The sequence below is a fragment of the Peromyscus maniculatus genome, chromosome 7, assembly GCF_049852395.1.
Source record: "Peromyscus maniculatus bairdii isolate BWxNUB_F1_BW_parent chromosome 7, HU_Pman_BW_mat_3.1, whole genome shotgun sequence".
NCBI lineage: Eukaryota > Metazoa > Chordata > Mammalia > Rodentia > Cricetidae > Peromyscus > Peromyscus maniculatus.
The window spans coordinates 52,357,065-52,383,330 of record NC_134858.1 but is presented as its reverse complement, the minus strand read 5'-3'; the positions used below and the strand labels follow the sequence as shown (position 1 = coordinate 52,383,330).

General features: G+C 41.2%; 1 protein-coding gene across 3 annotated transcripts in view; it reads left to right on the top strand.

Annotated features, from left to right (window-relative positions):
* Window positions 1-20,527: 20,527 nt before the first annotated feature.
* The window catches only part of Nrg4 (neuregulin 4), a 79,875-nt gene continuing 74,136 nt past the window's right edge, over window positions 20,528-26,266 (top strand). Inside the window, exons 1-3 of one of the 3 annotated variants that reach the window (XM_076576313.1) lie at window positions 20,532-20,826; window positions 21,697-21,762; window positions 23,464-23,557. In XM_076576313.1, coding sequence (XP_076432428.1) covers window positions 21,753-21,762; window positions 23,464-23,557 — 104 coding nt within the window. In that variant the 5' untranslated portion in view covers window positions 20,532-20,826; window positions 21,697-21,752. Of the gene's footprint in view, window positions 20,827-21,696; window positions 21,773-23,463; window positions 23,558-26,266 lie in introns of all 3 variants that reach the window. The other 2 variants (XM_042280969.2, XM_076576315.1) reach the window with 2 other exon arrangements.

The following is a 26,266-nucleotide window of genomic DNA, read 5'->3' as shown; positions in this document are numbered from 1 at the left end:
AGCCTGATTCTCATCTGGGCCTCAACCTACGACCATACAGGTCGGAAAAAACAAAACAATGACGTAATTCTAACACCTCAAGGGCCATGTCTCAAGGATGCCACTAGCCACCTTCCTCCATGAAAGTTCATGACTAAAAATAAGTAGGGGACACCAAAGGAATCTCCTGCAACACAGCCTACACCCAAAGGTAACCCTTGCCCTGTGGCCTTTGTGGGAAGACGGTGGGGTTGATGTCACCGGGTGGCAAACTCAAACACATTCTGCTTTCTATAATTTTCACTCCCAGACTTAGTTGCTACCACCTCTTCTGTTCCTTCCTCTTCCCTCAAAATATTTTGTCATTACCTCTATATAATCGAAGTTCAGCTCAGTTCAGACCAGATTCCTACTTGATGCAATGCTGTGTTAATGAAAGTAGGGTCTGACAAAAAAAAACAAAAAACAAAAAACAACAACCAAAAAAAAAATAGGATATGATTATCGAATTAAGACGGTAGATTGAGAGGCAATACATAGTGGGTACAATCATGGTCTGCTTAAGTAGCACGTTTTACTCTTTAAAGATTGTGTGACCTTTTGCGTGTGTCTGTTAGTCTCCTCACTCATTAATAATTAGGTATTATTGTCATTATTCCTATCTCAGAATGTACTTACTGTGCTTAGCATGCTACTAATGACACAATAAGCATTCATAGGCTAGCTTTCCTTCGCATGCTTTAGTACTTCCCGAGGCTCGGCTTTTAAACCTCGTGTTTACAGCTTGAGGAAACTATACCAACCCATGCAGAGAATTTCTCTTTCTTCCGCTTGATATTTTTCAAAGTTCAAGTTCTACTTCACCTTGAGTTTTGTTAAGTGGCAATCCTTACATTTTCCTTGAAAACTGGAGTCCCGTGGGGACAGAAGGCCACACCCACCACTACTGGAAGAAAAGGCGGATGTGCATGCATAGTCCTGTATTTACACGTGGGCTTTCTCACAGTGCAGGCTTCTCCGCTACAGCACAGTGCAGAGTTCCAACATCTTTAAGAAATAAAACACATTTCAAGAACAATTGGCCTTTAGTAATTTTTTTTAAAGTAAGTCCTGAATTGAGCTGTAAAGGTTTGGAAAAGGCTCTCTATTGCCATGGCAAACCATTCTGGTTTATAGACCAGCTTGAGCAGAAACAAGAAGAGAACACAGTACAAGGGATTACTAACCCCAAGTTACTTTTGTGGGGGCCAAAGCAGAGGCTTCCTTGCCATGCCGGCTTAAACTGGTCTGTTTGGGATTTAGCTGTCACCCTCCTGATTCCTCAGAAGGTCAGATAAAACCATTTAATTTCAGTTTGCAGACATGGACTTCTGGCCCAAGTGACTTCGTTCAGTTGTCTACTGGCTGTGGAGCAGGATCTAGACCCCTAACAGTGGCCTGTAAGTTTTACTTAACACTCTGAACGTACAATCAAAATGGACATTGATACCACATGTTTTCATCTCAAAAGCATCCCTTATTGGGCTTAGAGGTCTAAAGCTCACCAAAGCCCACCAGGGAGTACACACTCTTAGAGTTCAAGTCACTGCTTCAAGGACTTAAAAGTGAGCGCTGACTAATTACATTGCTCTGTCAAAATAATAGCATAACACATACACATTTTTTGGATATAAAAACCAAAATGCCAGTGGTTGGTAAGCATTTCTATTTAAAAGCAACTAGAAGAAAAGAGAGAAAAGTAGCTCTTGACATTCTAAAGCAAAACCCAACCAACCGTGTTGGGCTATAGTATGAACAAGGCAGAGAATTAGAATTGTAGACTCTTACCATCTCTTCAACCCACCTCCTGCAATTATCCTGGCCCTTAGGTGCAGGGATTGTGTTCGATGTATTGTGTTACATTGGGACTGGCCACCATCTGATCTCTAGTTCTCTACATCATGCTTGGCTGTGGTTTTCTGCAATGGTCCCCGTGTGTTGCCAAGTTTCCTTGATGAGAGGTGAGAATTGCACTTCTTGTGGGTATGAGGATAAATATTTATGCTATAGTTGAGAAGTTGGCTGGTTTAGTGAAGGGTGGTTGTAGGTTCCCCTCCAAGATCCATGGCTTTACTAGGCCTGGGGAGTCGGCTAGGTTTCCGGTACCAGGTGTGATTTCCCTCTTGATGAATGGGCCTTCAGTCCAATTAAATAGCTGTTGGTTACCATCCATGCTATCATTTTTATTGATTTTTCCAATTGCTGAATACTAGTCCATGATATAACTGTACCACAGTTTGCATACACACACTCCTGCTGAAGTCCTGGGTTATTCCATACTCCTATTGTGCATCAGTTTATGACCATTACAGAGCCTATTGTAAACATTCTCAGACAAGTCTTTCTGTGAACATAGGCCTGGGACATTAGATGTAATGTCACTCACTTTCCAGTAATGTCACTCATTTTCCAGCACATGAGTGAATGTAGTTCTCCTGTTAAACCAGGATCTGTTGTACCGAGGCACATCCCTGAAGGTCTAGGCCCAAGTCCAGCTATCATTCTGACACCAACTGGCACAGGGAAAGGCTTGATTTGAATGGTCAGGCTGCAGGGATCAGGGCACCTATTCTGGGACCTAGAACTGACAGATCACAGGGGCAACCCTAGTTTCAACAGTGCAAGGTGAGGTACCATGAGCTGTGCGACTCTAGAACCTGGGATGCTGAACACAGTAGTAGCCCCGGCTTTGTGGGACTAGGTGCAACAGTATGGACCTGAAGATTCAGAAACAGCACAGAAAATGACCTCATTTTCTAGAGAGGTAAGATGCCGCAGCAACTTGGAACGTGAGGGGCCAGTCCAGTGCCAGGTAAGGCAGGGAGTTATGACTGCTTGGCCTGTATGAATGGATGTCATAATAATATGACTCCTTGAGGGAGTGGAGATTCTGGAATTTTGAGAGTGTTACATTAGACGTAGTGTGGCCATTCTTGTGGTCAGGAAGGTGCTTATATTCATATGGACAGGAGGCTTGGGATCCCTGTGTGGTCGGGTGCTGGCTCAGCTGCGGCGCTAGAGGAGCTGGAAGACAGATGCTCTGTGTTGCCTGGGGGTGGGGTGCCACCTCAGTTCAGCCCTAAGGGAATGGTGCCCTACCTACCGCAATGGAAGACAGACAGCTCGGCAGGAGCGGCAGGAGCGTGGCCCAGGGCTAGGGCACAGTCGTAGTTGGGTGCTCTCCCTTATCTTTTGCCCTGCAGGGGGACCCCTTCCTGCTTTCAGGCTGACTCTGACAGGATGAGGGGTGGAAGCAGGCTTGGCTTTCCTTCCCTGTGTGGCTGCTGCTGTGGCTTCTGTGTCCTGCAGGATTTCGGCGGCTGCTGTTCTACAATTCTCCACTGTTCTTCAGTTATTGTTGTTGAAATGTTTGGATTTGGGGGCGGTGGTAAAAATGATAGGAAGTTTTGGTGAGCCGTCTTTCTGACGACACCCTTAAAATTCATGTGCTGATGTCAGTCCCGAAAGATGTTAGACACCACAGAATGCTATAAACATCAAAGCTGCAGTCCACCTAATGGGACCAGACGGCGGCGGCAGCACCTGGGACCTCTTCACACGTGCAGCTTCTCAGACTCCTTACTGCAGAACTAGAAGATCTTGGGGTCGAGACGTCATTCCATTCTCTAACAGCTCTCTGGGGAGTTTTGGTACATGCTGGAGTTTGAGAGACAGTATCTAACTAGTACAGCATTCCAAGTCCTAATATTGGAAATGTTTTTTAAAATCTGTTTTATGGACACACACACACACACACACACACATATCCAACCATTTTCATTTCAATGCATACTATATATATGGCTTCTCTGTCTCATAGTCTTTTTGAGGTTTGTCTATGTTGTGTGTCTCCATTTTGTCCCTTTTATTGATTTCAGTGTTCTATTATATAACTATGTCACAATTGGTTTATTTTTTCTCCTGTTAATTGACATTTGGGTTTTTACTATTTGGCTGTTGTGAAAAATGGTATCATGGCTAGTCATTTACACTTTTTTTGAGACAGGATTTCTCTGTGTAGTTTTGGCTGTCCTGGAACTTGCTCTGTAGACCAGGCTGGCCTTGAACTCAGAGATCCTCCTGTCTCTGCCTCTTGAGTGCTGGGCTGAAAGGTGTGTGCCACCACCACCTGGCTACACTTTTTTTTTTTTTTAAATACAGACTTGCATTGCTTTTTAAAATTTTTCCCTTGGGTAAGTATATGGAAATACAACAATTGGCTCATATATTAGGTTCATTAGTTATCTGGTGTTGCATAACAAATACCCAGAGGCTGAAAACAACCAAAATGTATTCTCTTACAGTTTTGTTAGATCAGGAATCTTAGGATGACTCAGCCAGATAGTTCCAGCTTAGGGCCAGTCAAGGGGTCAGCAGGAACGTGCTCACCTCGGGGATCACCTACATTAGACTCCGCTTCCTAACACTCCGGGCTGTCAACTGCCTCCTGACAAGGCATCTGGCTCTCCTCAGAGAAACAGGCTGAGAGAAGATGGAGTACCCAGGAAGGAAGCCAGTATCTTTAGAATCCAGTCTTGGAAATACTGGATCATGCTGGATAGTCTGGCCTGCAGAAGTGAATTAATAGATGCAAGCCACACTCAGCTGGAGAAGAAGGTACAGGGTGAGAATGCTAGGAAGCAGAGCCCACGAGGGCTGTTTGCTTAGAGTATTAGAAGCTATAGCGCTCTTTTGTAGAATTGTTACTGTCCTTCACGCTCCCATCTAGAAGGAGAACTGATTTCACATCCTGGTGCTCGTTTGATGTGGACGGACTTTGACATGCCATGCCTTCTAACAGAGCTGTGGACTGATGACTACGGTTTTTGAGCATTTTTCCACGTGCTCATTAACCAGCTGTCCACATTTCTTCCTTGGTAAAATGACTTCACATCATTCCCATGTTAAAGTCGGGCCACCTTCCCACTGCAGTTTTGGAATTCATTCTACATGTGTGTTCGATATAAGTGCTTGATTGGAGATGAACATAAGAGATATTCTCCCACTCAGTGACGTGACCTTTTGTTGTCTTAATAGTTCTATTTCAGAGAGCAGCACTTTTTTGTTTTTTTAAGTTTATTTTATTTTATTTTTTAAATTTTTATTTTTTATTTATTTTTTAAATTACACTCATGATATTCATAACTTATACTCATGATTTTAATCACATTTGTGGTATTCATAGATTACATTCGCATTATTCAATTATATATATATATATATATATATATATATATATATATATATTAGTTTTAAATGTCGAATGTCATTTCTTGAAGGGGGTAGGAGGTCTTAAATACAGGCTTACAGCACAATGGGAGGACCCCAGAGGGCAGAAGTTCACTACTGATGTTTTATAATCTTAAGAGCAGCAGTTTTCATTTTGATCACATCCAACTTACCATTCTTACCTTTATAGTTCCTGGTCTTTGTTTACTTATTTTTTGAGATGATATCTTGCTACCATATAGCCCAGGCTGGCCTTAGTGAACTGTCTTCCTGCTTGTACCTCCTGGATGCTGGCATTAGGGGCACCAGTATGCTTAGCCAGTTCATCCTTTGTTCATTCATTGTTTCTTTGTTGATTTTACTTTTCCATTTATTTCTTTCTGTGGGGGGTTGCGGGGGGAGTGGGGGGTATGGGGTGGTGGTGGGGTTTTATGCCCGTGCCACAGTGCATATGTAGAAGTCTGAAGACGACTTGCAGAAGTTGAGTCCCTCCTTCTACCACGTGGGTTCCTGAGGTGAATGGCAGGTCATCAGGCTGGGCAACTGAGCCATCTCGCTGATCCTCTTTGTGGATTGTCTATCTGAACGATCGATCTGCCCATTGTTGAAAGTGGGGGAGGTTCCAAACTGTTGCTGCAGTAACCTTTCACCACACAGAGCCTTTCTGAAAAGTGAAAGAGGCATGGGGGCAGGATCTCGGTCGGGGAAGTGCTTACTGCACAGATTGAAACTGCTGAGCCCATGTGAACGGGCAGGTGTGGCCATGTGCCATTTCATGTTTACATTGGGAAGGCAGAGCCAGGCAGAGCCAAGCGGAATTGATGAGTTCCAGAAGCAAACGGAGTTGGGCTTGTGGACCGTACTTACATGTATACACAGAAGAGGGACAACATTATAAATTACAAAAAGGAACAAATAGGAACAAATATGCCATGAATTTAACAACCATGGTGGAATGGGCATCTTTTTTTTTTTTTTTTTTTTTTTTTTTTTGGTTTTTCGAGACAGGGTTTCTCTGTGTAGCTTTGCGCCTTTCCTGGAACTCACTTGGTAGCCCAGGCTGGCCTCGAACTCACAGAGATCCGCCTGGCTCTGCCTCCCAAGTGCTGGGATTAAAGGCGTGCGCCACCACCGCCCGGCTGGCATCTCTTGAAGGATACGCTCTGACTCACATAGGGAGAAAGAATCTGAATGTGTCTCTGTTAAGGAAATTGAGCTGGTGGTTCATACATCCAAAACAGAAAGAAGCAATCCTAGATGACTTCCTGATGATTTCTACCAAACACTGAGAAGGAAAAGATACCAATCCTCTGTAATAGAAGCAAAAGAAATGCTTCCCAATTTATTCTCTGAGATCCTTAGACTTATTACAAAAGCCAAGCACATGAGGAAACTTCTGTCCTGCATCTCCCATGAACAGAGATGCAAAAATCCCTCAATGTAATCAAGTGTAGTGATGCATAAAAAGAAATGTACGTTAAAACCAGTGGAATTTATCCCAGTTACATCAGGCTGATTCACCAGTCTACAATGAATTGCCGTGATCTGTGACATCAATTGATTAATAGGAAAATCAATCAATAAATACATTTGACAAAAATTCAACATCCACCCATGAGAAAGACTTGACAAAAGCAGAGAGGGTGTTTTTTAGCCCATAAAGACCCACCAGTGAGCACCTGTTTAAATAGTGAGAAAACAGGAAGCCTTTTGCTGATTCCAGGATTATGAAAAGATCCATTTTTATCTCTTCTTTTCAACACAGTACTGGATGTGCTAGCTGATACATTAAGAGGAGAAAAGAAAAATTAAAATGTACTAATTAAGAGTTAATCCTTGTGCACAGAATGATTTTCTGTAGGTATTCCAAAAGAAACAACAAAATCTTCACCTAGTAACAATACAGTGAGGTTCCAGGACACAAGGTTATTCTATAAAAGCCAGCCATCCTCCTGTTTACTGGCACTGAACAACTATGAATAGAATTGTAAAGGGAAAATATTAACATTATCTCCTCAAAATAAGAACTACATAGGCATAAGTAACAAAGTGTACACAAGATTGTATGATAAAACTCCAAAATCTGATGGAAAACCACAAAGAACTAATAGAAAGATTCAGTTTGTTGAGATTTCATTTCTTCCCAACCCAATCTACAGATTCACTGCAAACCCAATCCGATTCCTAATCAGTTATTCTTACGACATTGCTAAGCTAGTTCTGAAGTCTAATGGAGAGATAAGGAACTGAAGCAGGACAATGCTGGATTTACAACACCTGATTTCAAAACGCACTATTTGCGCGTGTAATCAAGACGTCACGGCTTAGCTGATTAAATCCATAAAGAGATCAGAGAAGAATAGATAATCCAGAAATGGATCAATGCACAGATAGTCAACTGACATTTGACGAAGGAGCATAAGTAATACGATACAGAGAAGACATGTTGTGGGGGAGGTGTGAAAGCCCAGCACTCAGGAGACCAAGGAAGTGCAGCCAGCCTGGGCTATAGAAGCTCTGTTAGCCCAGTGAAGGTGAATGTGACAGGAATATGAATTTGAATATGACAAAGCACTATTTCAACAAATGGTGCTGGACTAGCTAGCCTTCCACGTGGAAGAAGAGAAAAAGGAGGAGGAGAGGAGGAAGAAAGGAGGAAGAAGAAGAAAGGAAGAAGGAAGACAGGAGAAGGAAGAAGAAAAACAAACCAGACAAATCACAGGTCATATACATCCTTCACAAAAAATAACTAAAAATGGGTCCCATGCATAAAATACAAAATTATAAAATTCTAGAAGATAACATTGGAAAAAAACAACAACAACAGTTTTTCAATACTGCAACAAAGACCTGGTGCACAAAAGAAATATTGATAAACTAGATTCCTTTAAAATTAAAATTTTCCAGGAAATGATAAAACACAGACTAGGAGACAATGTTTGCCACTGATGTATCTGATAAAGATCCAAAATGTAAAAAGAACTCTTTAAAATTAACATTAAGAGGGGCTGAGCAGTAGCTCAGTGGTTGAAAGAACTTACTGCTCTACCAAAGGACCCAAGTTCGATTCTCAGCACCCACATGGCAGCTCATAGTAAAAAAGCAAACTAATTTTCCAAAAATGATCAAAAGTTCTGAACAGATACATTGACGAAGATGTGCAAGTACAAAGCATATGGAAAAGCGCTCCGTATCACCTGTCACCAGGGAGAACTAAAGAGTATTACTATAGACATCCAGAATGGCCAGGAATCCAGAACTGCTGAGAACAGGCAGTGCTGAGGGGGGATGGGCAGCAGCAGGGCCTCTGAGTGCTGCTGTGTGACAATGTAATCCAGCACTAGGGGGATAGGGAGGTGGAGCAAAGGTTTGAAATTACCCTGGGTTGTAGAATGAGCCCAAAGTATGTCTTCGCCATAATTCAGTAATTGAACTAGATCAGTGTTTGACTACTGAAAGATTTTACCCTTGCTATTCACAATAAAAAAATATTGTTTAAATATTAAGTCTTATAGATGTGTTACTAATGGAGATGTCAAAATACTGCAGATAACTGATGTGTGTTCATCTTCATTCTTAGACCAGATGGGGCATCTTCATCCGCTGTAGGCCAGAGGTGCTATGCTCCAGGTCTCAGCACCGTTTCTATACGTCCCCTCCCTTGGAGATTTATCCATTCACATGGACAAAATTATTAGTCTGTGTTTACTTGCGGTATTAACATTCTCAACTCTACTTTTGGACACTTGTATGTAAATTTTACATCTCACTGTTATTTTTCACTGACAATTTAAATTATCCATTCTTTACATTTCTACTTTGTACCAAATGATGAAGGATCTAAAAAATAAAACACTTTCTATTCTATTGCTATTCTGTAAAGAGGTACACAGTCTTAAGCAGAGAAACACAAAAAGCTGAGCAGCAGTCCATAGGTAGTCATACAAAGTGTGAGCGTTACAGCTCTGGAGGAAAGGGTATCCTGACTCGTCAGGAAGCCAGGCTGTACCTGGAGCTGCAGTAGGGACGGCTCAGCCCTGGAGGGAGAGGTATCCCGAAGCTGGGGTGCGGTGGGGGATGGTCTCCCTGCAAGATATAGCAATCCTGCTCCTCTCCTAAAGAGAGTCATTACAGCTGAGCTTTGCTGTGCTGCCCCCAGCCGGACAAGGAGGCTTCCAGGCAGAGCTCTGTTTCTCTTTGGCCCAAGATGTTGCTTCTTCTGCTTCACTTTTAAAGGGGAAGTCCCTGCAGAAATGTAGCAATCTCCTCCGGCTCCTAGGAAAAGTTGTTACTTTTTTCTGCTCAGCCTTGCTCAGCCCGCCTAAGGGAATGTCTCTGCAAGGTTTTTTCTGCTCAGTTCCCTAAGGGACGTCTCAGCAAGGTTCTTCTTTTCTGCACCAGCGAATGAAGATCTTCACCCAAGACTTTTTGAGAACGAGATTTATTTGGGAAAAAGGAGTCCAGGAGAGTGGCTGCCTCTGCCAGGGTGGGAAAGAACAGCTCACAACTGAACAGGCAAAAGGGCTTTTATAGGGTTTCTCTGGGGAGAAGATTTTCTGCTCAGGGATTGGTTAGTTTTGTTGGTCCGGGTAGAGATGGCTCTAATTTCAGGGCCAAACTGTTTGTTTTGTTTTGTTTTGTTTTTGAACTGGTCCTTTTTAGCCTTTTGGCTCTAATTTTAGGGCCAGGGTAGATTTCTTTAACTGGTTCTGATTCTAGAAACAAAGTGTGTTTCTTTGGCTCTGGTTTCAGGGTCAGGGTGTATTTCTTAGGTTCTGGATTCAGGGCTAAAGTGTTCCTTTCACTGGCTCTGGTGGGTTTCTTCAGATGGCCCCTTTTCCCTACACAAAGCAGTTTATAATATATACTGTACATATATGAATTGTGCAAGGTGCTTTTGCTCGCCGATGCAGGATTTTGTTATAAAAACATTGAAAGACTCTCAAGCTCCTGTCAGTTTATATATTAATAAAAATAAAATCTCCAAGAATACTTGCATTTAATAGAAAGCAAAGATTGTGGGCTGGTGTGGTGTTCAATGAGAAAGGCCCCCCAGGTTTACATGTTTGAATGCTTGGTCCCCAGTTAGTGGAACTGTTTAGGAAAAGTTATTAGGTGTGGCCTTGTTGGAGGAGGTGTGTCACTGGGGGATGGGCCCACACCAGACCCAGGGTTTCTCTCTCTGCCTGTTACCTGTGGATCAGGATGTAAAGCTCTCAGCTACTCCTCCAGCACCATACCTCTCTGCTCCCCACCACCATGGTCATGGACTAACCCTCTAAAACTGTAAGCAAGTCCCCAGTTAAATGCTTTTTATCATAAGGCTGCCTTGGTCATGGTGTCTCTTCACAGCAATAGACCTGTAACTGAGACAATTGGGGAGATACAAGAGTGTTTGCCACCTAAGCACAGGGACACGAGCTCTTTCCCCAGAACTCACATTTCAAAGCACAAGAAGCCAGGCTTGGTGGCACACACTGTCATCTCAATGCTGGGGGAACAGGGACAGGTGACTCCGAGGCTTGCTTAGCAGCCAGCCTAGCATAATCAACAAGCCCCATGCTAATGAGAGACCCTGCCTCAAATAACAGGGTGGAGGGCTGCTGTGGGATGTTCTGTATGTCCTGTGGGAGCCCATTCTCGGGTTCCTCATGGCTTTACCCAGCAGGTCCGCATAAAGGATGATTAGGACCACGAGCCTGAGTGCAGGTGTCTGAGATGGTCTGCACTTGGCTGTGCTGGGGGATGGTCTGTATGTCAAGTTGCTCTGATTGGTCAATAAATAAAACCTGATTGGCCGTGGCTAGGCAGGAAGTATAGGCGGGACTAACAGAGAGGAGAAATAAAAAAACAGGAAGGCAGAAGGAGTCACTGCCAGCCGCCACCCTGACAAGCAGCATGAAAAGATGCCGGTAAGCCACAAGCCGTGTGGCAGGGTATAGATTTGTGGAAATGGATTAATTTAAGATATAAGAACAGTTAGCAAGAAGCCTGCCACGGCCATACAGTTTGTATGCAATATAAGTCTCTGTGTTTACTTGGTTGAGTCTGAGCGGCTGTGGGACTGGCCGGTGACAAAGATTTGTCCTGACTGTGGGCAAAGCAGGAAAACTCTAGCTACAGAGGGCAGCTGAGGAAAGCACCTGAGGTGAGCTCTGACCTCAATGCACATGTACGCATAATAGAAATTACAAGTATTTCTTTATCGTCTGTAGTTATCATCTTATTGTGACTTTTTATATTTCTGTACTCATAACTATATGATTTTTCTTATGGTTATTATTTAAATTAAATTTATTTAATTCTATTTATAGAATTTAAAAAATGTTTTCATACCAATCAATGAAACATTTCTATTCTGTAACTATCAGAAATAAAGGTAATATTGGGAAATGGTTTCCTGGTTCTGATGGGCTAATGAGGTATATTGGTTATGAGCTTGTCTCAACAAGGCATTAAAATAAACTAGGGGGACATAAAAATGATTAAACTTAAAACATCAGTAAGAAAAGGAAGTTAAAAGTTACCTACTAGCAGATAATGTGGTTTTTACCAGTATTGTGGAAAATAGAAAAGAATGTTGGTACATCAAAACCAAAGCTCAGGATGTGCTGCACAAAGGCCAGATTGATACCTTAGAATCTCCAGTCACCAGAGAATTCAGTCTGTTTTATCTGGCAAGACCTGGCCAAAAGTAATAGGATTGAATGCGTTTGGCGGATAGCAGTATATAAACCAGCATATAAATGAACTGTGAAAACGGCCCCCATCCCCATCCTCTCCTCTGAAAAACAAGCTTCGAGGGGGGCAGTCTGCTCAAGGAGAAAAACTGTTTTCCTGAAGAAATTTAATGAAACTGGGATTTCCAATGTGATTATTTGCTCTAAATAAAGGGCCAGCAAAATTTCTGTAAACTGTCAGATGGTAAATATTTTAAGATTTTTAAACCATATAACTTAGTTCTGTCTTAATTCACATTGCTATAACAAAATAAAGGTGCCTTGGATATAGCTACATACTAGATAACGACATTCCAGTCAATACTGCACCACATGCACAGGGATGGATATGCTGTGTAGCCAAATGTGTAGGAGGCTGTATCTTCGAGGGTCTCACAAGGATGAAGCAAATGACAGATGCACTTCTCAGAAGGGATGCCTGTTAGTAAGCAACACGTGGCACTGTCCCCACAGCCCTGGAGACTGGAAAATCCAGTGTCAAGGTGCAAGTGAGAGTCTGGTGAGGACCCTGCTCTGCATCTGTGGTAGAGTCTTGTTTCCAAGTCGTCCAAAGAAGAGGAACGTGGTGTCCTGGCATGAAGGAACAGAGGGTGATAAAGTCAGATACTGTACGAAGCCTCTTTCAAACAAACCCCAAGTTTTTAGAAGTGTCTGTGTGTGACATGTGTACACGCAGGTATCTATGGAGACCAGGAGAGGGCATTGGAACCTTTGGAACTAGAGTTATAAATAGCTGTGCATTTCCCTACTGTGGTTACTGGGAGGTGAACTCTGTCCCCTGTCAGAAGAGCCATCTCTCCAGCCCAAATCCTCTTTTGTGACCTTGGTCCTATTCATGAGGGAGGATCCCCTTTTGACTCAATCACCTTCTTAACATGGTATCATTGGAAATAAAGGTTCAACATAATTTTTTTTTTGGGACAGAGTTTCTCTGTGTAGTTTTGGTGCCTGTCCTGAATCTCACTCTGTAGACCAGGCTGGCCTCGAACTCACAGATCTGCCTGGCTCTGCCTCCCGAGTGCTGGGATTAAAGGCGTGCGCCACTGCCGCCTGGCTCCACATAAATTTTTAAGGGCATATAAGCATTGAAACTACAGCAGCTTGTGTGACATATTTCTGTGTGATTCTTAAGTGTTTGTAATCCTTAAAAGATCTTTAAACTGTCGGGTATTTCTGCTTGGACTTATATACCAGGTGCTCCCCTCACATACTATATTCCCACAGTCATAGCACTTGGGAGGCTAAGGCAGGAGGATTGCCACAAGTCTAAGGCCAGCTTAGTCTACATAGTTCCAGGCCAAATTCATCTAGGTGAGACCTTGTCTCAAGAAACAGACTCACTCCCAGACCCCACCCATATATGCATATCTACACGTTACCTGTATGCACATGTATGAGGCTCATGGTCAAGCATCACACAAAGGCAATCTGGCCTGGGGTATGTAATAGGTTTGCATCTGCTGTAGGAGAAGGTTCCTCTCTTTGTACCATTTGATAGCTGGGCTGTCAGTGGGCTCCTGGACAGCTTTCCCCGAAAACAAACCTGCCAGTCAAATGTTCTGTCCAGGTACAGGGAGTACAGAATGCTATTCCCATCAGGGCGTGAGGTCTGCTGGGAAGCAGATGTACTTTCGCAATATGGGCAGAATCTGCACCTCTTACCTGGAACCAAGAACAAACAGGTCAAACCTATGAGCAGTCAAGGATTCTCAAAGAGTAGAGGAAAAGCAACTTTGATTAGAGAAGACCCAGATAGCTAATATCGGTCCTGGAAGTTATGAAGGGAACCAAATAGAACCTAGAAATGTTTTCTTTTCAAAAAGATTTTTAATTATGTGTATGTGTGGGTGTGTGCATGGAGCTGGAGTTACAGGTGGTTATGAGTGCCCAGAATGGATGCTAGTCCATCTGGTCCTCTGGAAGAGTGGTCATCTCCAGTCCCAAAGATGTTTTTAACTGGTATATTGCTAGGAATTAGAGAAGTTATTGCACCCCTTAATTACAGCCATGGGAATAGTATGCCAATGAAGAGTTCTTTGTTGATATATCACTAAATCAAAGGCAAGGATAAAACAAGGTACAGCTGAAAAACCCTCAGAACTTTGTAAAAAAAAAAAATGAGTCATGGGACAAAATGTAGATGTAAAGGAGATAAACCTAGAATTCCCCAAATCTAAGTCACAGAGTACTATGGTGGAGGGGAATAAATTAGCAAAACCCATAATGGATGTATTTTTGAAACTAAAAGAACACAAGCCCTCAGTCAGGAAGGACCCAAAGGCTACCCAGCACTATTTTCCCAAGTTTAGGTAACATTTTCATGAAATGTTGGAACCTTCAGCAGAAATAAAAGATCTCACATACTCAATGGAGAGGAGAAAACCGGTAACTTACAAGGTTTTAATGATTGAACAGGCACCAGGCTGTGGTCTACACTGCTGGACACTGAAAGATAACAGGACAGTGCTCAAATTGGGATTTTTCAATGTACGTTAGTATGACCAGCTAAACGCTACCATGTGTAAAGAGAAAAGAAAGATTTCATTCGTCACGCAGGAACTCAGTGTGTACTGCATCCTGTTACAGGAAGTCAGGTGATGGCTTCCAGCAAAGGAGAGAGTGGACAAAATGGGAGACAGGCCCTTTAGGGACAGAATCAATCTGGGGAAGAGAAGCTTCGAAATGACAGCTTGATTGTTCGATAGGAATTCTAGAGGACAGCCAGTCAAATACCAGGGTAGGGGAGAGCTCTGCAAGAGATGGTGTCTAAGGAAATGAAAGGGAAATGCCTACAATAAATAGCATGATTAAGAGGCTAATATTTGTGATGTTAAAATTAATCTTATTGTTCTTTAACTTCCTACCTATAAAAATTCAAATAAGATGCAATTAAAACGTAGAATGATTTTAAACATTTAAACATTAAGCAAGAAAAGAGACCCTACTGCATGAGAAAAAGATATATTATTCTTTCATGACTCGTGAATCTGTCCATGAATACTAGATAGTCTTAATAATACAAGTACTTTTTTATTGTTTCCCAACTTTTAAAGTAAATCAGAGGCAAAACATAGAATGGTTCATTAGGACTATAGATCAGAATGTAAATGTTAAAAGCATCATGATGTAAAAGTTAAGGCACAGCTGATAAAGAAGGGGAAATGGGACAGGCCAGACTGTGCCATTAGTTACAACACAGTAAAAAGTTAGCTTGTGGGGCTGGAGAGATGCTCAGAAGTTAAGAGCACTGCTCTTGCAAAGGACCCAGGTTCAATTCCCAGTACCCACATGGTGACTCACAATCATCTGTTGATGATCACAATCACCAACCTGATTCCAGGGTGATCTGGTGCCCTCTTCTGGCTGCTACAGGCACCAGGCACACGTGGTACATGCACATATGTGCGAGTAAGACATTATGTATAAAATATTTCAAAAGTCAGTTTGTACAGTGACCCGACTTATGAAGATGTAGAGATGCAGTTGGCCACCCTTACCAGTAGACTCCATGGTTGCTGGGCTCTACAACCAGTGGGCTCAATCACCTGTGGATCCATGATACTCAGTAAAAGTTAGATCTGTGTTGAACATATAGAGACTTATTTCTTGAGCAAGATCCTGTTCCCACTATCTACATAGCATTGACATTGTATTGGGTTAGATATTTTAAGTCATCTGGAAAGATTAAAATATACAAAAAAAAAAAAGATGCACATGGGAAATATGCCCACTCAAGTGCCCATGGATTGTGGCCTTTGTAAAAAGTCCTGGACCCAATCCCTGACAAATACCAAGGGAGCACCTATCTCATTTGAAATTGCAAATGTAGCCAAAGGAGAAATAATGTGACTTATTAAATGTTGAAATGAAGAAAGGTTAAATAAGTAGGGGGTAGTGTTAACTACATCCATGACAGGGGCATAGCTCTTGTCTAGAGTGATAGATATAGAAATGAGGAATCCATACATACCAAATTATGGAGGGGTAAACATCGGAAATCTGCCCGGAAGAGCTTGCCTCTGGGGAGAGGGCTCTGGTTTTTCTCTTGCTCTTCTGTTTCCTTGGCTTTCCTCCAACCACCCTGCTTCAGTGTGGTGTCTTACAGGAAACAGTCCCTGGCTCTGTCACATGACATGTGCATAATACATGGCTTCAAGTCCAGAGAAAGAGGCCCTCTTCTCTGATCTTACTGGTTTCCCGAGTGAGAGATCTGCATTTTCTGTTTCTGCATGTCCTCATGGCACTTGAAGACCTGCTAATGTCTAGGGAGCAGGAGAGATGGCGTTAAGACTCCATCTTCCAGAGGACCCACGTTTAGTTGCCAGCACCCATGGTGGGACGTTCACAACTGGCTACAACTCTAACTTCAGGGAATCTAACACCTTCTAGACCAGTGGTTCTCAACCTTTGGGATGTGCATGTCAGATATTTACAATTCATAGCAGTAGCAAAATTACAGTTATGAAGTAGCAATGGAATAATTTTATGGTTGGGGTCACCATAACATGAGAGGCTGTATTAAAGGATCACAGCATTAGGAAGGTTGAGAACCACTGCTCTAGACTCTTCAGGTACCTTTTCACACATGGCATAATCTCTCACAGACGCACATAGATACACATAAATAGAAATCTTTTAAAAACTTAATATGTCTGTCTTAGGGGTTTTTTGTTGTTTTGGTTTTTTGTTGTGAAGAGCCACCATGACCATGGCAGCTCTTATAAAGGAAAACATTTCATTGGAGCTGGCTTACAGTTTCAGAAGTTTTAGTCCATTATCATCACAGTGGGAAGCATGGCAGCAGGCAGGCAGACGTGGTTCTGGAGAGGTAACTGAGAGTTCTACATCTGGATTCATAGGTAGCAGGAAGAGACCATGAGCCACTAGGCCTAGCTTGAGCTTTTGAAACCTCAAAGCCCCCCCCCCCCCGCCCCCGCCCCCCATCTCTCCTCCCCATAACACACTTCCTCCAACAAGGCCATATCTCCAATAATGCTACTCTATGGGGGCCATTTATTTTCAAACCACTGTAGTGTCTCAAATAGAAATCATTCTCTTACTCATGGAATATATGTCTATACTTTGTTTTCAACAGTAAAATTACACATACCATTCTGTGACATTTTTACATTTACAGAGTTGTATAGCTGTTTCCACAATCCAGTTTTGTCACAATTTTGTCTCTCTGAAAAGATTTCTCCTATTGACCTGTAACTTACAGTTCCAGCTTGAGGCCCAGGCAGCCACTACTCTACCCTCATTTCTACGGTTTGCCTTTTCTATAAATTTCACGTAAGTAAAATCATAGGTGTTCTCTTCTGTAATTCACTTAGCATGTTTTGAAGTTCATCCATATTTTAACATACATGACTGTTTAATTCCTCATTGTCGTCAAACAGTATCCATTGTATGGTCACACCCACGATTTGCTTATCTTTTTGCCAGGTGATGGACATGTGGATTGTTTCTACTTGAGGACAGCAAGAATGAAGCCATTTTAAATATTTGTGTAAAGCTCTTGGTGTAGACCCATGCTTTCATTTCTTTCATACACATTTATGTGCTAAATTTATGCTTAACTTTTCCCCCCTGTGGCCCTGGGAATTGACTCTCTGGCCTGGCACATGCTAGGGAAGCACTCTGTCCCTGAGATGCATTCCCAGCCCGTATACTTAACTTTTTCAGGACTTCTCCAAGTATTTTCCAAGGCAGATGTACTGTGCTGTAGCTTGCCAGCAATGAGTGTGGGTCCTGGTTTCTCTGTTCCTTGTCAGCACTTGATGTTGGCACTGTTGTGATTTGCTGTTCAAGTGGGTCTGAAGTGGCATCTCACCTGTGTTCATCTACCTGATATTATACTTTGTTTAATTGCAGCAACATTTGAAAAGCACCCTTGTTTCTTTCTTTCTTACTCTGCTTCCTTGTTCTGTGGTATGCCTCTTATATTTTTGGTTGTGAGCCTAGCCTTTAGCGGCTGAGCCACCTCTCCAGCCCTTTTTTGGAGGGGGGGTTTCGAGACAGAATTTCTCTGTGTAGCTTTGTGCCTTTCCTGGATCTCGCTCTGTAGCCCAGGCTGGCCTCGAACTCACAGAGATCCGCCTGGCTCTGCCTCCCGAGTGCTGGGATTAATGGTGTGCGCCACCACCGCCCGGCGTTATGCCTCTTAAGTATATCTTTAATTACTGTTCTTTGTCCTCATTTCTATTTACTTTACTTCACTATGCTTGACTACTAAAATAATAATAATAATAATAATAATAATAATAATAATAATAAAGTTTTTTCTGATGCCAACTATTTTCTATACTATTATTAATATGAACTTCGTAATATGCCAATATGACCATGCAGCTCCTTTGCCAAATCTCTTCAGGGACTTCCCGATGCCCTTTGGGTGATATTTATGTCCGGACTCTGCTTTCCTCACACCTGGAACCCTTTTCTCTACCATCTCACACTCCTGCACACTGCACACCCTCCACATATGTGCCCTGAACACATCCTGGCCTGTAACCTACCAACAATTAGTTGACCACCTTGAATCTTCTTTCTTTGTGCTTTTGAACATTGTGTGAAATGTTCATCCATCTCTGCTTACAAAAGCTTCTTTATTCCAAAGGTCATGTGCAAATAATACTACTTCTTGGAGTCTCTCACTTTTCCTTATTAGTCAACCAGTATTATTGTGTTTGGGGTGTGTGTGTATAGTAGTATAACCCCAGGGCTACACAGCAAGACTCTGTCTTAAATAATAAAACAGCGCACATACATAGGAGTTGGCAAGAATCATAGATTGACCCACATGAAATTATCCTTGTTTTAAGTAAAAATCTCACTTATGTGAGTTTTTGTGTTAGCTTTCTGTCACTATGGAAAATCACTGAGAAAAGTAAAATAAAAGAGCAATTTATTTTGGCTCAGAGCCTTGGTCTATAGTTAGTTGGCTCCATTGCTTTTCAGCCTGTGGGAGACAGAACATCACCTCAAAGAACATGGTGTCCAGGAAACAGGATGGTCCAGGGTCCCTATGTCCCAGCTAAGGGCCCATCTCAAATGGCCTAACTTCCTCCACTAGGTCCCACCTCGTAAAGGCTCCACCACCGCCCAGTAGTGCCATCAGATAGGTACCGAACCATCCAACACATAAGCTTTGGGTAGGGGGCATTTAAGATTCAAACCACAATAATGAACCAACCAAAGACACTGTTTTTAATTACTTGTTTTATGCTTGTCATTCTGTGACCAACAGGAGGTGGGCATTTGTTAAAGATAGTCACAACTTAGCATACTTGTTCACAGGAAAATGGAGAAATTCTTCTTAAATACCAGGACTTCCATTCAGTGAAATGCTAGCTTGAAAATCTTATTTTCTAATGTAGAATCACATGCATCCAGGTAGCTCACATCTGCAAACCCAACATTTGGGAGGCTAAGGCAAGAGAACTACAAATTTTAGGCAAGTCTGAGCTACACAGCAAGACTCTGTCTTAAATAATAAAATAAGGAATCACATGGCTCTCCTTGTTATTAATTTCTAGTGTATAAAATATACTCGTTACAAATTGTTGTGATACACCTCTTAATAAATACATCTTGAATGGCTTAAGGTCACGTGATTTCCCATGTACACTTTAGTGCTCATTCCTATGTTAATTATTATATTGACATATGAAATCTATTGACAGCATAATAGTTTCCTAATTCAAATAAAAAATAAAAGATACTTTTCATCATCTCATTTTCAGTCTCAAATACTGTATGCTAAAATGATTTATGTAAATATAGACATATGTATGTACATATATGTATAGTGACTATAGCTATAAGAATTTCCTTTGAATGTGGGAGATAACATATAGTGATGGAAATACGTCTGTAGTGAAAAGCTTATCATATATATATATATATATGAACAAATGTATTTGTTTCTGTGTTTTATACCATGAATTAATGATGTCTGAATTGTGATTTTAGAAAAATGTAACCGTTCATATAATTTAAATAATTATATGAAGGAAACACCTATACTTCATTTAAACAGATTTATAGATTAATATTTTAAAACATGATTTTCAGAATGTAGCCTTTCTTAGTGTATGTCAGGCTCAGGGATCTATGCAGAAGGAGGCAGGGAGATTGTAAGAACCAGAGGTGATGGATGATTCCAAGGAGACAGCATTTCCCAGACACAGCAGGACTGAGACACACCCGAGTTCCAGGAGATTGTGGCAGCATGCGCAAATGGCTTTGTCACAGTTCCCAGGTGGCTTAGATCGTCAGATCCATTAGTTGCATCATTTCGGGTTGGCACCATAGGTGTGAGCTCTGCTACAACTACTGTTTCCTGCAGTTTCATAAGTTCAAGTCATTATGTATAAATTTTCCATAGTTTATAAGGAAATTATTTTTAAACCCTGTGGTGCACCTATTAGTTTCACATCAGAATGCCATTTCTCCACAAGCTTACATAACGCTTGCGAGTTAGTAAGACATGCAGAGATTAGTAAAGACTCCGAAGACTGTGGCTTATTTCATAACTTGGAAACTTGGAGCACGCTTTAGGGCTGCTACCTAGGGCAGCTCCTTCCTCCGAGTGCAACCCTGCCCGTTCGCAGTTTGGAAACATGTGGGAGTGGTTCCCTCAGCTGCTTGCTCCTGACCTCTGTGCACACCTTGCTCAGCCTTGACCTCGCCCACACTGAAGTGACATAAATCAGATTTTTGACATGTTGTAAACTGCAAGTCACTGCTGCCGAAGTCCTCACTATTCAAAAACTTGTGAAACACTGCATGTCTAGCAAAATCTACTTTTTGTATGGGAATATAAATTTTTGTTGAGGTAAGCCCTGTTCGTGTGGAAGGGGGAAAAAGTTAGAATTAACCAGTGATATACTTTTACTGTGTTTATGTGTTGGTTCTTGATTGTTTCTCTTTTTTCTCTCTCTCTTTGCCTCCCTCCCTCTCCCCTTCTCTGTGCCCTCTCTCTGATTGTCTGTAAAAGATTGGTGCTAAAAGAAGTCTTTAATACTGCACCTGTTCTTATATGAAGTAGTAGATTAAACTTTCTGCTTCAGTCTTGGTACTGCATCAGGAGCTTGCAGTCACCACAAAAGTATGGGTGCTCCTCAGCTCTTGTTGAGTGCCTTTGTTTCTGTTACGGTAACAAACTTCACACACAAGCATGTCCACTTATTTACTTTGCCTGGCCAAATGTCAGACCCTGTTTTAAAGACAGGCATTTGTCAGCTGATTCACAGGCAGAATGTGTGACCTCCGCTGAGTGTGGATGTGCTCTTATAAAAGTTTTCCAGTTGTAGCAGAAGTGCAAGAATTGTAAATGCTCTTTGAGATTTTTCTATAGGCTGACCGTTTTCAGCAAGTTGAAAAACTGTGAGGTTATGGGTTCTTCCGAGAAGCTGGCATGGAAAAGCACAAACGTCTCTTGAGATGACTCAGTTGAACATGCTGCTGCACATCTTCATGCACGTTCAACGACACTGAAGCCTTATCCAAAGCTAGCCTTTTTAACATTGATCTTTGTTTCCTCTGTTCACATTTCAGCGTTAGATGTTTATCTAAGATGCTCAAATTCTGTCGTACATGTTTTCTTTTCAACAGTTTAAAGTTTTGCTGATTGAACATTTGACATTTTATAATGCCCTCAAAACAGGATAATTTCTCCTAAAATATAAATTTTAAATTATTTTAGGTGCTGTCTTTCAACCTTAATCCTTTCACCAAGAATGAAACTATTTAAAAATTAAGATGCCAACAGGTAATTTCTTGTAAGTTCATACTTTTTGTCTATATGTGAGTTTTATTTAGCAATAAAATGGCAAATGTTTATTAACATAAAGCTATATTGTCCCTCATGCAAAGCCTTCCATAAACATAGTTTCAAAACTATATAACATAAAGCTATTTTACTTTTATGTTTTATTGTTTGCTTTTATTGTTACTGTTGTTTTTTCAAAGTGAAAGATTCTAGCTTTCTATCTGGTATCAACTTCTCAAATACTAAATGAATGAATTCAGAATAAAAATAGTTCAGGGGTAGTAATTCAGGTCAGGTGAGTTTCCTTTACTGATAAAACACCAGGTGTTACTGAGAGGTATCTTGTAAAGCAGTTAAAATCAAAGACATTGATTCCAATTGTGACAGTCACATTCCATCCTTAATTTTAAAATGTGTTGCCTTTCTTGATTCTGATGGAATAATAATTGACTTTTTATTTGTTAGCCAAGCCACTCCTAAAATATTATATGTTAGGAGTTCAATTGTTAAGAAACATGGCATTGTGTAAGAAATAAAAGGGGAGTCTAAAAAAACTAGTTTGGGCCAGAATACTTTCTTTTTAAACACTTAAAGTCTTTGTAGATCTGCTTTTACTTTATTTGCATTTTTATACTTTTTAAAATATACTTTCATAGTTGCCATGTGAAGCTGAAAAGGTTTTTTTCCCCTCATTTCTAAAGTAAAAGGAAAATTTAAGCTTTTCAAATTCAGACTGTAGATTCTGAGCTCTTTACAATTATGTCTTAACAGGTATCAGTATTTCAGAGGTCAATATACTAACATTTTTTAATTCCAAATTGAATGCCAAATGGAAGTAATGCCATTTTCTTCTTTAATTAGACAATTCTAGGCCATGTTTTGGACAGAAACAGTCAGGAACTAGCAACATGCAATCTTAAAGCAGTATGAGGGTCTCTTTAAGGAGAAGTTATCAATTTTCCCATCTAAATAGCAGTTGATGACAACTGATTACAGAAAGGTCAAAGGTGAAAGAGAAAGTGAAGCTGGAGAAAAGGAGGGAAAGAGGAGAGCAAGAGAGAAAACGTGGTTCTTTTCCTTGATGTTCTAGACATGGAGGTTGTTGCTAAGCAGCAGGCTGTTTTCAGTCTTCCTCAAGACCCCAGTCCTCACAGCTTCAAGCTATAACTGAAAACCCCTTGCAAATCAACCCTTGTTCGGTTATATTTCCTTTGGGTTTTGACATTGATATGTAAAGGTTGTTTAGAAATCGTAATCTATTTCAATTATCTAAATCTCTTCCCACTACAGTTTCAGAATTTTTAAAATATATTCGAGACATAAAAAGTAGTGTAAGACTCTCAATACAGCTTTGTTCAGGAAGTGTCCACGTCACACGGACTCTCCAGACTGCACGAGGGCCAGGCCCACTCTGTAGCAAGGCCCTCACCCCGCTGTTGTAATCTAACTGAAGACCTCTTACTTCTGTCATAGAGCTTCTGAATGTAGTGTGGCCAACAGCCATACCCTTAGCACAGAACGATTTTTGTTTCATAGGGATAGACACCCTTGCCTCTGAAATAGGAGTCAGATTGTTCCACTTCGAGAACAATGTCATTCTCTTATAAATGCTGATCGTTCTTAGATGAGACATTCCAGTACCTGGCGGCATCAGAAGAGGTTTAACCAGCTTTCTCTATTTCATATGCATGTGTATTGTAGATCACGAGGAGCCCTGTGGCCCCAGCCTCAGGTCATTTTGCCTGAATGGGGGGATTTGTTATGTGATACCTACTATTCCCAGCCCATTCTGTAGGTGAGTGAATTGGACTGGGGGAGAGGGGACTACAGTTCTCGCCGCTTGATGACTTGAGAAGAGATTTCAAAAGGTATAAAGTATAAGATGAAGGGGAGTGGGAATGCTCTGAGCTCTTTGTGTAGAACATTCAGATTCTGGAAGAAAACAAAACCAAGTCTCAGTGTGGTGCTCATTTTCAAAACTGGCGTGGTTGTTATCGGCCTAGACAGATTATAAAGAGCATGCTGGAGAGAGCCTTCATAATTGTGGCAGTTTAGGGAAAGTGGTCTGTTCAACATTGCTAGCAAAACATCGTGAGAAATCACTAGTATGAAAAGCCCAAACAAGACGTTTTACTTTAATTTTAGAATATATAAATACAAGATAACTAACTGGTCTTTAACTACTGTTTTAAGAGATTTAAAAGACATTGTAGTTCATCCTCCAAATTCTAATTGTTCAGTTCTGAGTTTAAATTTTTCCATTGTTACTTTTTTTCTTTGTTAGAATCCCTTAATGTGCCTTAATGACTTTGTGGTCAGAACATTTGAACTGTTGAGCTGTCTACACTGAATAGTTAAAAAAAAGCACTAAAGCCAGACATGGTGGCCACACCTTTAATCCCAGCACTAGGAGGTTGAGGCAGGCAGATCTCTAGGAGTTCCAAACCATCCTGGGCTTCTATAGTGAAAGCCTGTCTCAAAACAACAAAAGACAGTATTAAGAACACCAGGATCTGGAGATTGATTAAAATCGGAGGGAAGCTTGGTTGCCTGCAGCTTTTTTACTTAGATAAATGTGTTTTTAGTACATTTCCAAAAAGTTACCCTCAATAAATGAGAACAGGCAGTTTTTCTGGTAAAATACTACATTTAAGAATGTAGCTGGTTTCTTCCTGATTTGCAATTTTGAACAGCAATTAATAGTAGTCGATGCCATGCTCTGAGTTTGGGACAGGTAGAGAATGAAGGCTTTGAAGGCTGGCCAGCATGTCGTATAGCTGTAAGAGGTTAGTGGGGTTAGGTTGTTCAACACCCTGGAGGAAGAGAGATCAGGCGGGATGAGATGGGAGGGCTGGGAAGACTGAGAGTCAAGGAGTAGGGTGTCTGAAGGTTGGGGGAGTTGAAAGACAGACTTATTTTAAATCATGTATTATTTTATAAGAAAATAATTGTTTTCCAAGGACCTTAGGACTATATTTCTGATGTAGTTCTCATTTACAGATTGCAATACCAATATCTGAGGGTGATACATTCATTTTCCATCTCTTTGATACTATTTCCTGTATTCCAATCATCTTAACATCAAGACACACAGACTGACTTCTGACTGGTATTTCTAGTTCAGCCAGTTGTCAATTCAGATTTCTTCTTTGCTTCTTTAATCTCCTTAATCTTGCCTCCTTAATCTCTCCAGTCTGTTTTTACTATTGGCCTACTAGCTCAGACCTTCCTGACCCCAGGCTTCCAACAGAAACAGTCCCAAAACTTAACTCCTGGAGCCCCGTTCACATCACTGTCGGGATAAATCAAGAAAACTTGAGCCACAGACCCTGCGCCCACACATCAGCTACCTGTGAAGTCAAACCTTAGTGTCTTGTTTAGCTTTCAGAGCCTTTTACAATTTGGCACCAAACCTCCCTTTGTGGCCTCCACTTCATGCGTGGTCAGTGCTTGGTCTAGAAGCACTGTTTGTGTTAGATATACCTTGATGATATTGCTTACCTTGAATTTTCAACGATTCTGTCTCTTGTTGCTATGTAGCCACATTTAAAACCTACTCATATTTCAAGGCTACTTTCTCCCTAATCCTTCAGCCAGTCACAAATCAGAGCTGACTTCTCCCTGTGGACTTCTACAGAAATGTGTGAAAGTTATTACTTTATATTTTGGGTCGTCTCTCTATTCAGCACTCTTATTGGAATATAAAGAGCTCCATTCTATCTCACCACCTGTAGGCATGGCTTGTATTGACTGAATGATCCAGTATCCATGGTGAAGTTTTAGAAATAATTTTATGTCTGAATCAGTGATGAGTATTCTATAGTAAAATAGGTAAGTGAATTAGGAAAGAAAAAAAGATAGAAAAGAAAGGAAAGAAGAAAAAGAAAAGAAATACCACAATGGCAGGTGATGTCTGAATATCCTTTACAGATCTGATACGATCTCTCCATGATACAGTAAGTGGCATTTTCTCCTCCTGTCTGTACTTTTTTTCTTCACTGAGCTTTCTCAAAATATACTCTGGTTTTCTTTATATAGTTTATCTAGTTAGTCATTTAAATAATTTTAAGCTAACATTTTAATTGAGTAACTGATACTAATTCTTCAGTGTTTCTTGGGCACGGTGCTCACACGTCTGTTCTCATAACCCAGGGTGTTGGAGACTGTAGGAGTGAGGCAAGTTCATGGCCAGCCTGGGAGACAATGTGAGACTCTGTCTTAAAAGAAAAAAATCTTTGGTGTTTGTTAAGATTGGCTTTGAAGCCTGGTTCATGGACAGAATTGGAAGTAGTCAACCTGTGTTAGAGGAGGGTGTGGATTCTAAGTGATGGGTGCAGGGTTGTATATGCCCATTAGTCCAAGCTTTTTGTTTCCCTGGTATCCTTCCCATGTTCTTACCTGTTTGGTTTGTCAATAACTTAAGAGCTATGCCAAAAGTTCCTTCTGTGATTCTGAGTCTTCAATGTGGTTTCTGCTAATTTTTGCTTAAAATATTTTGAAGTAA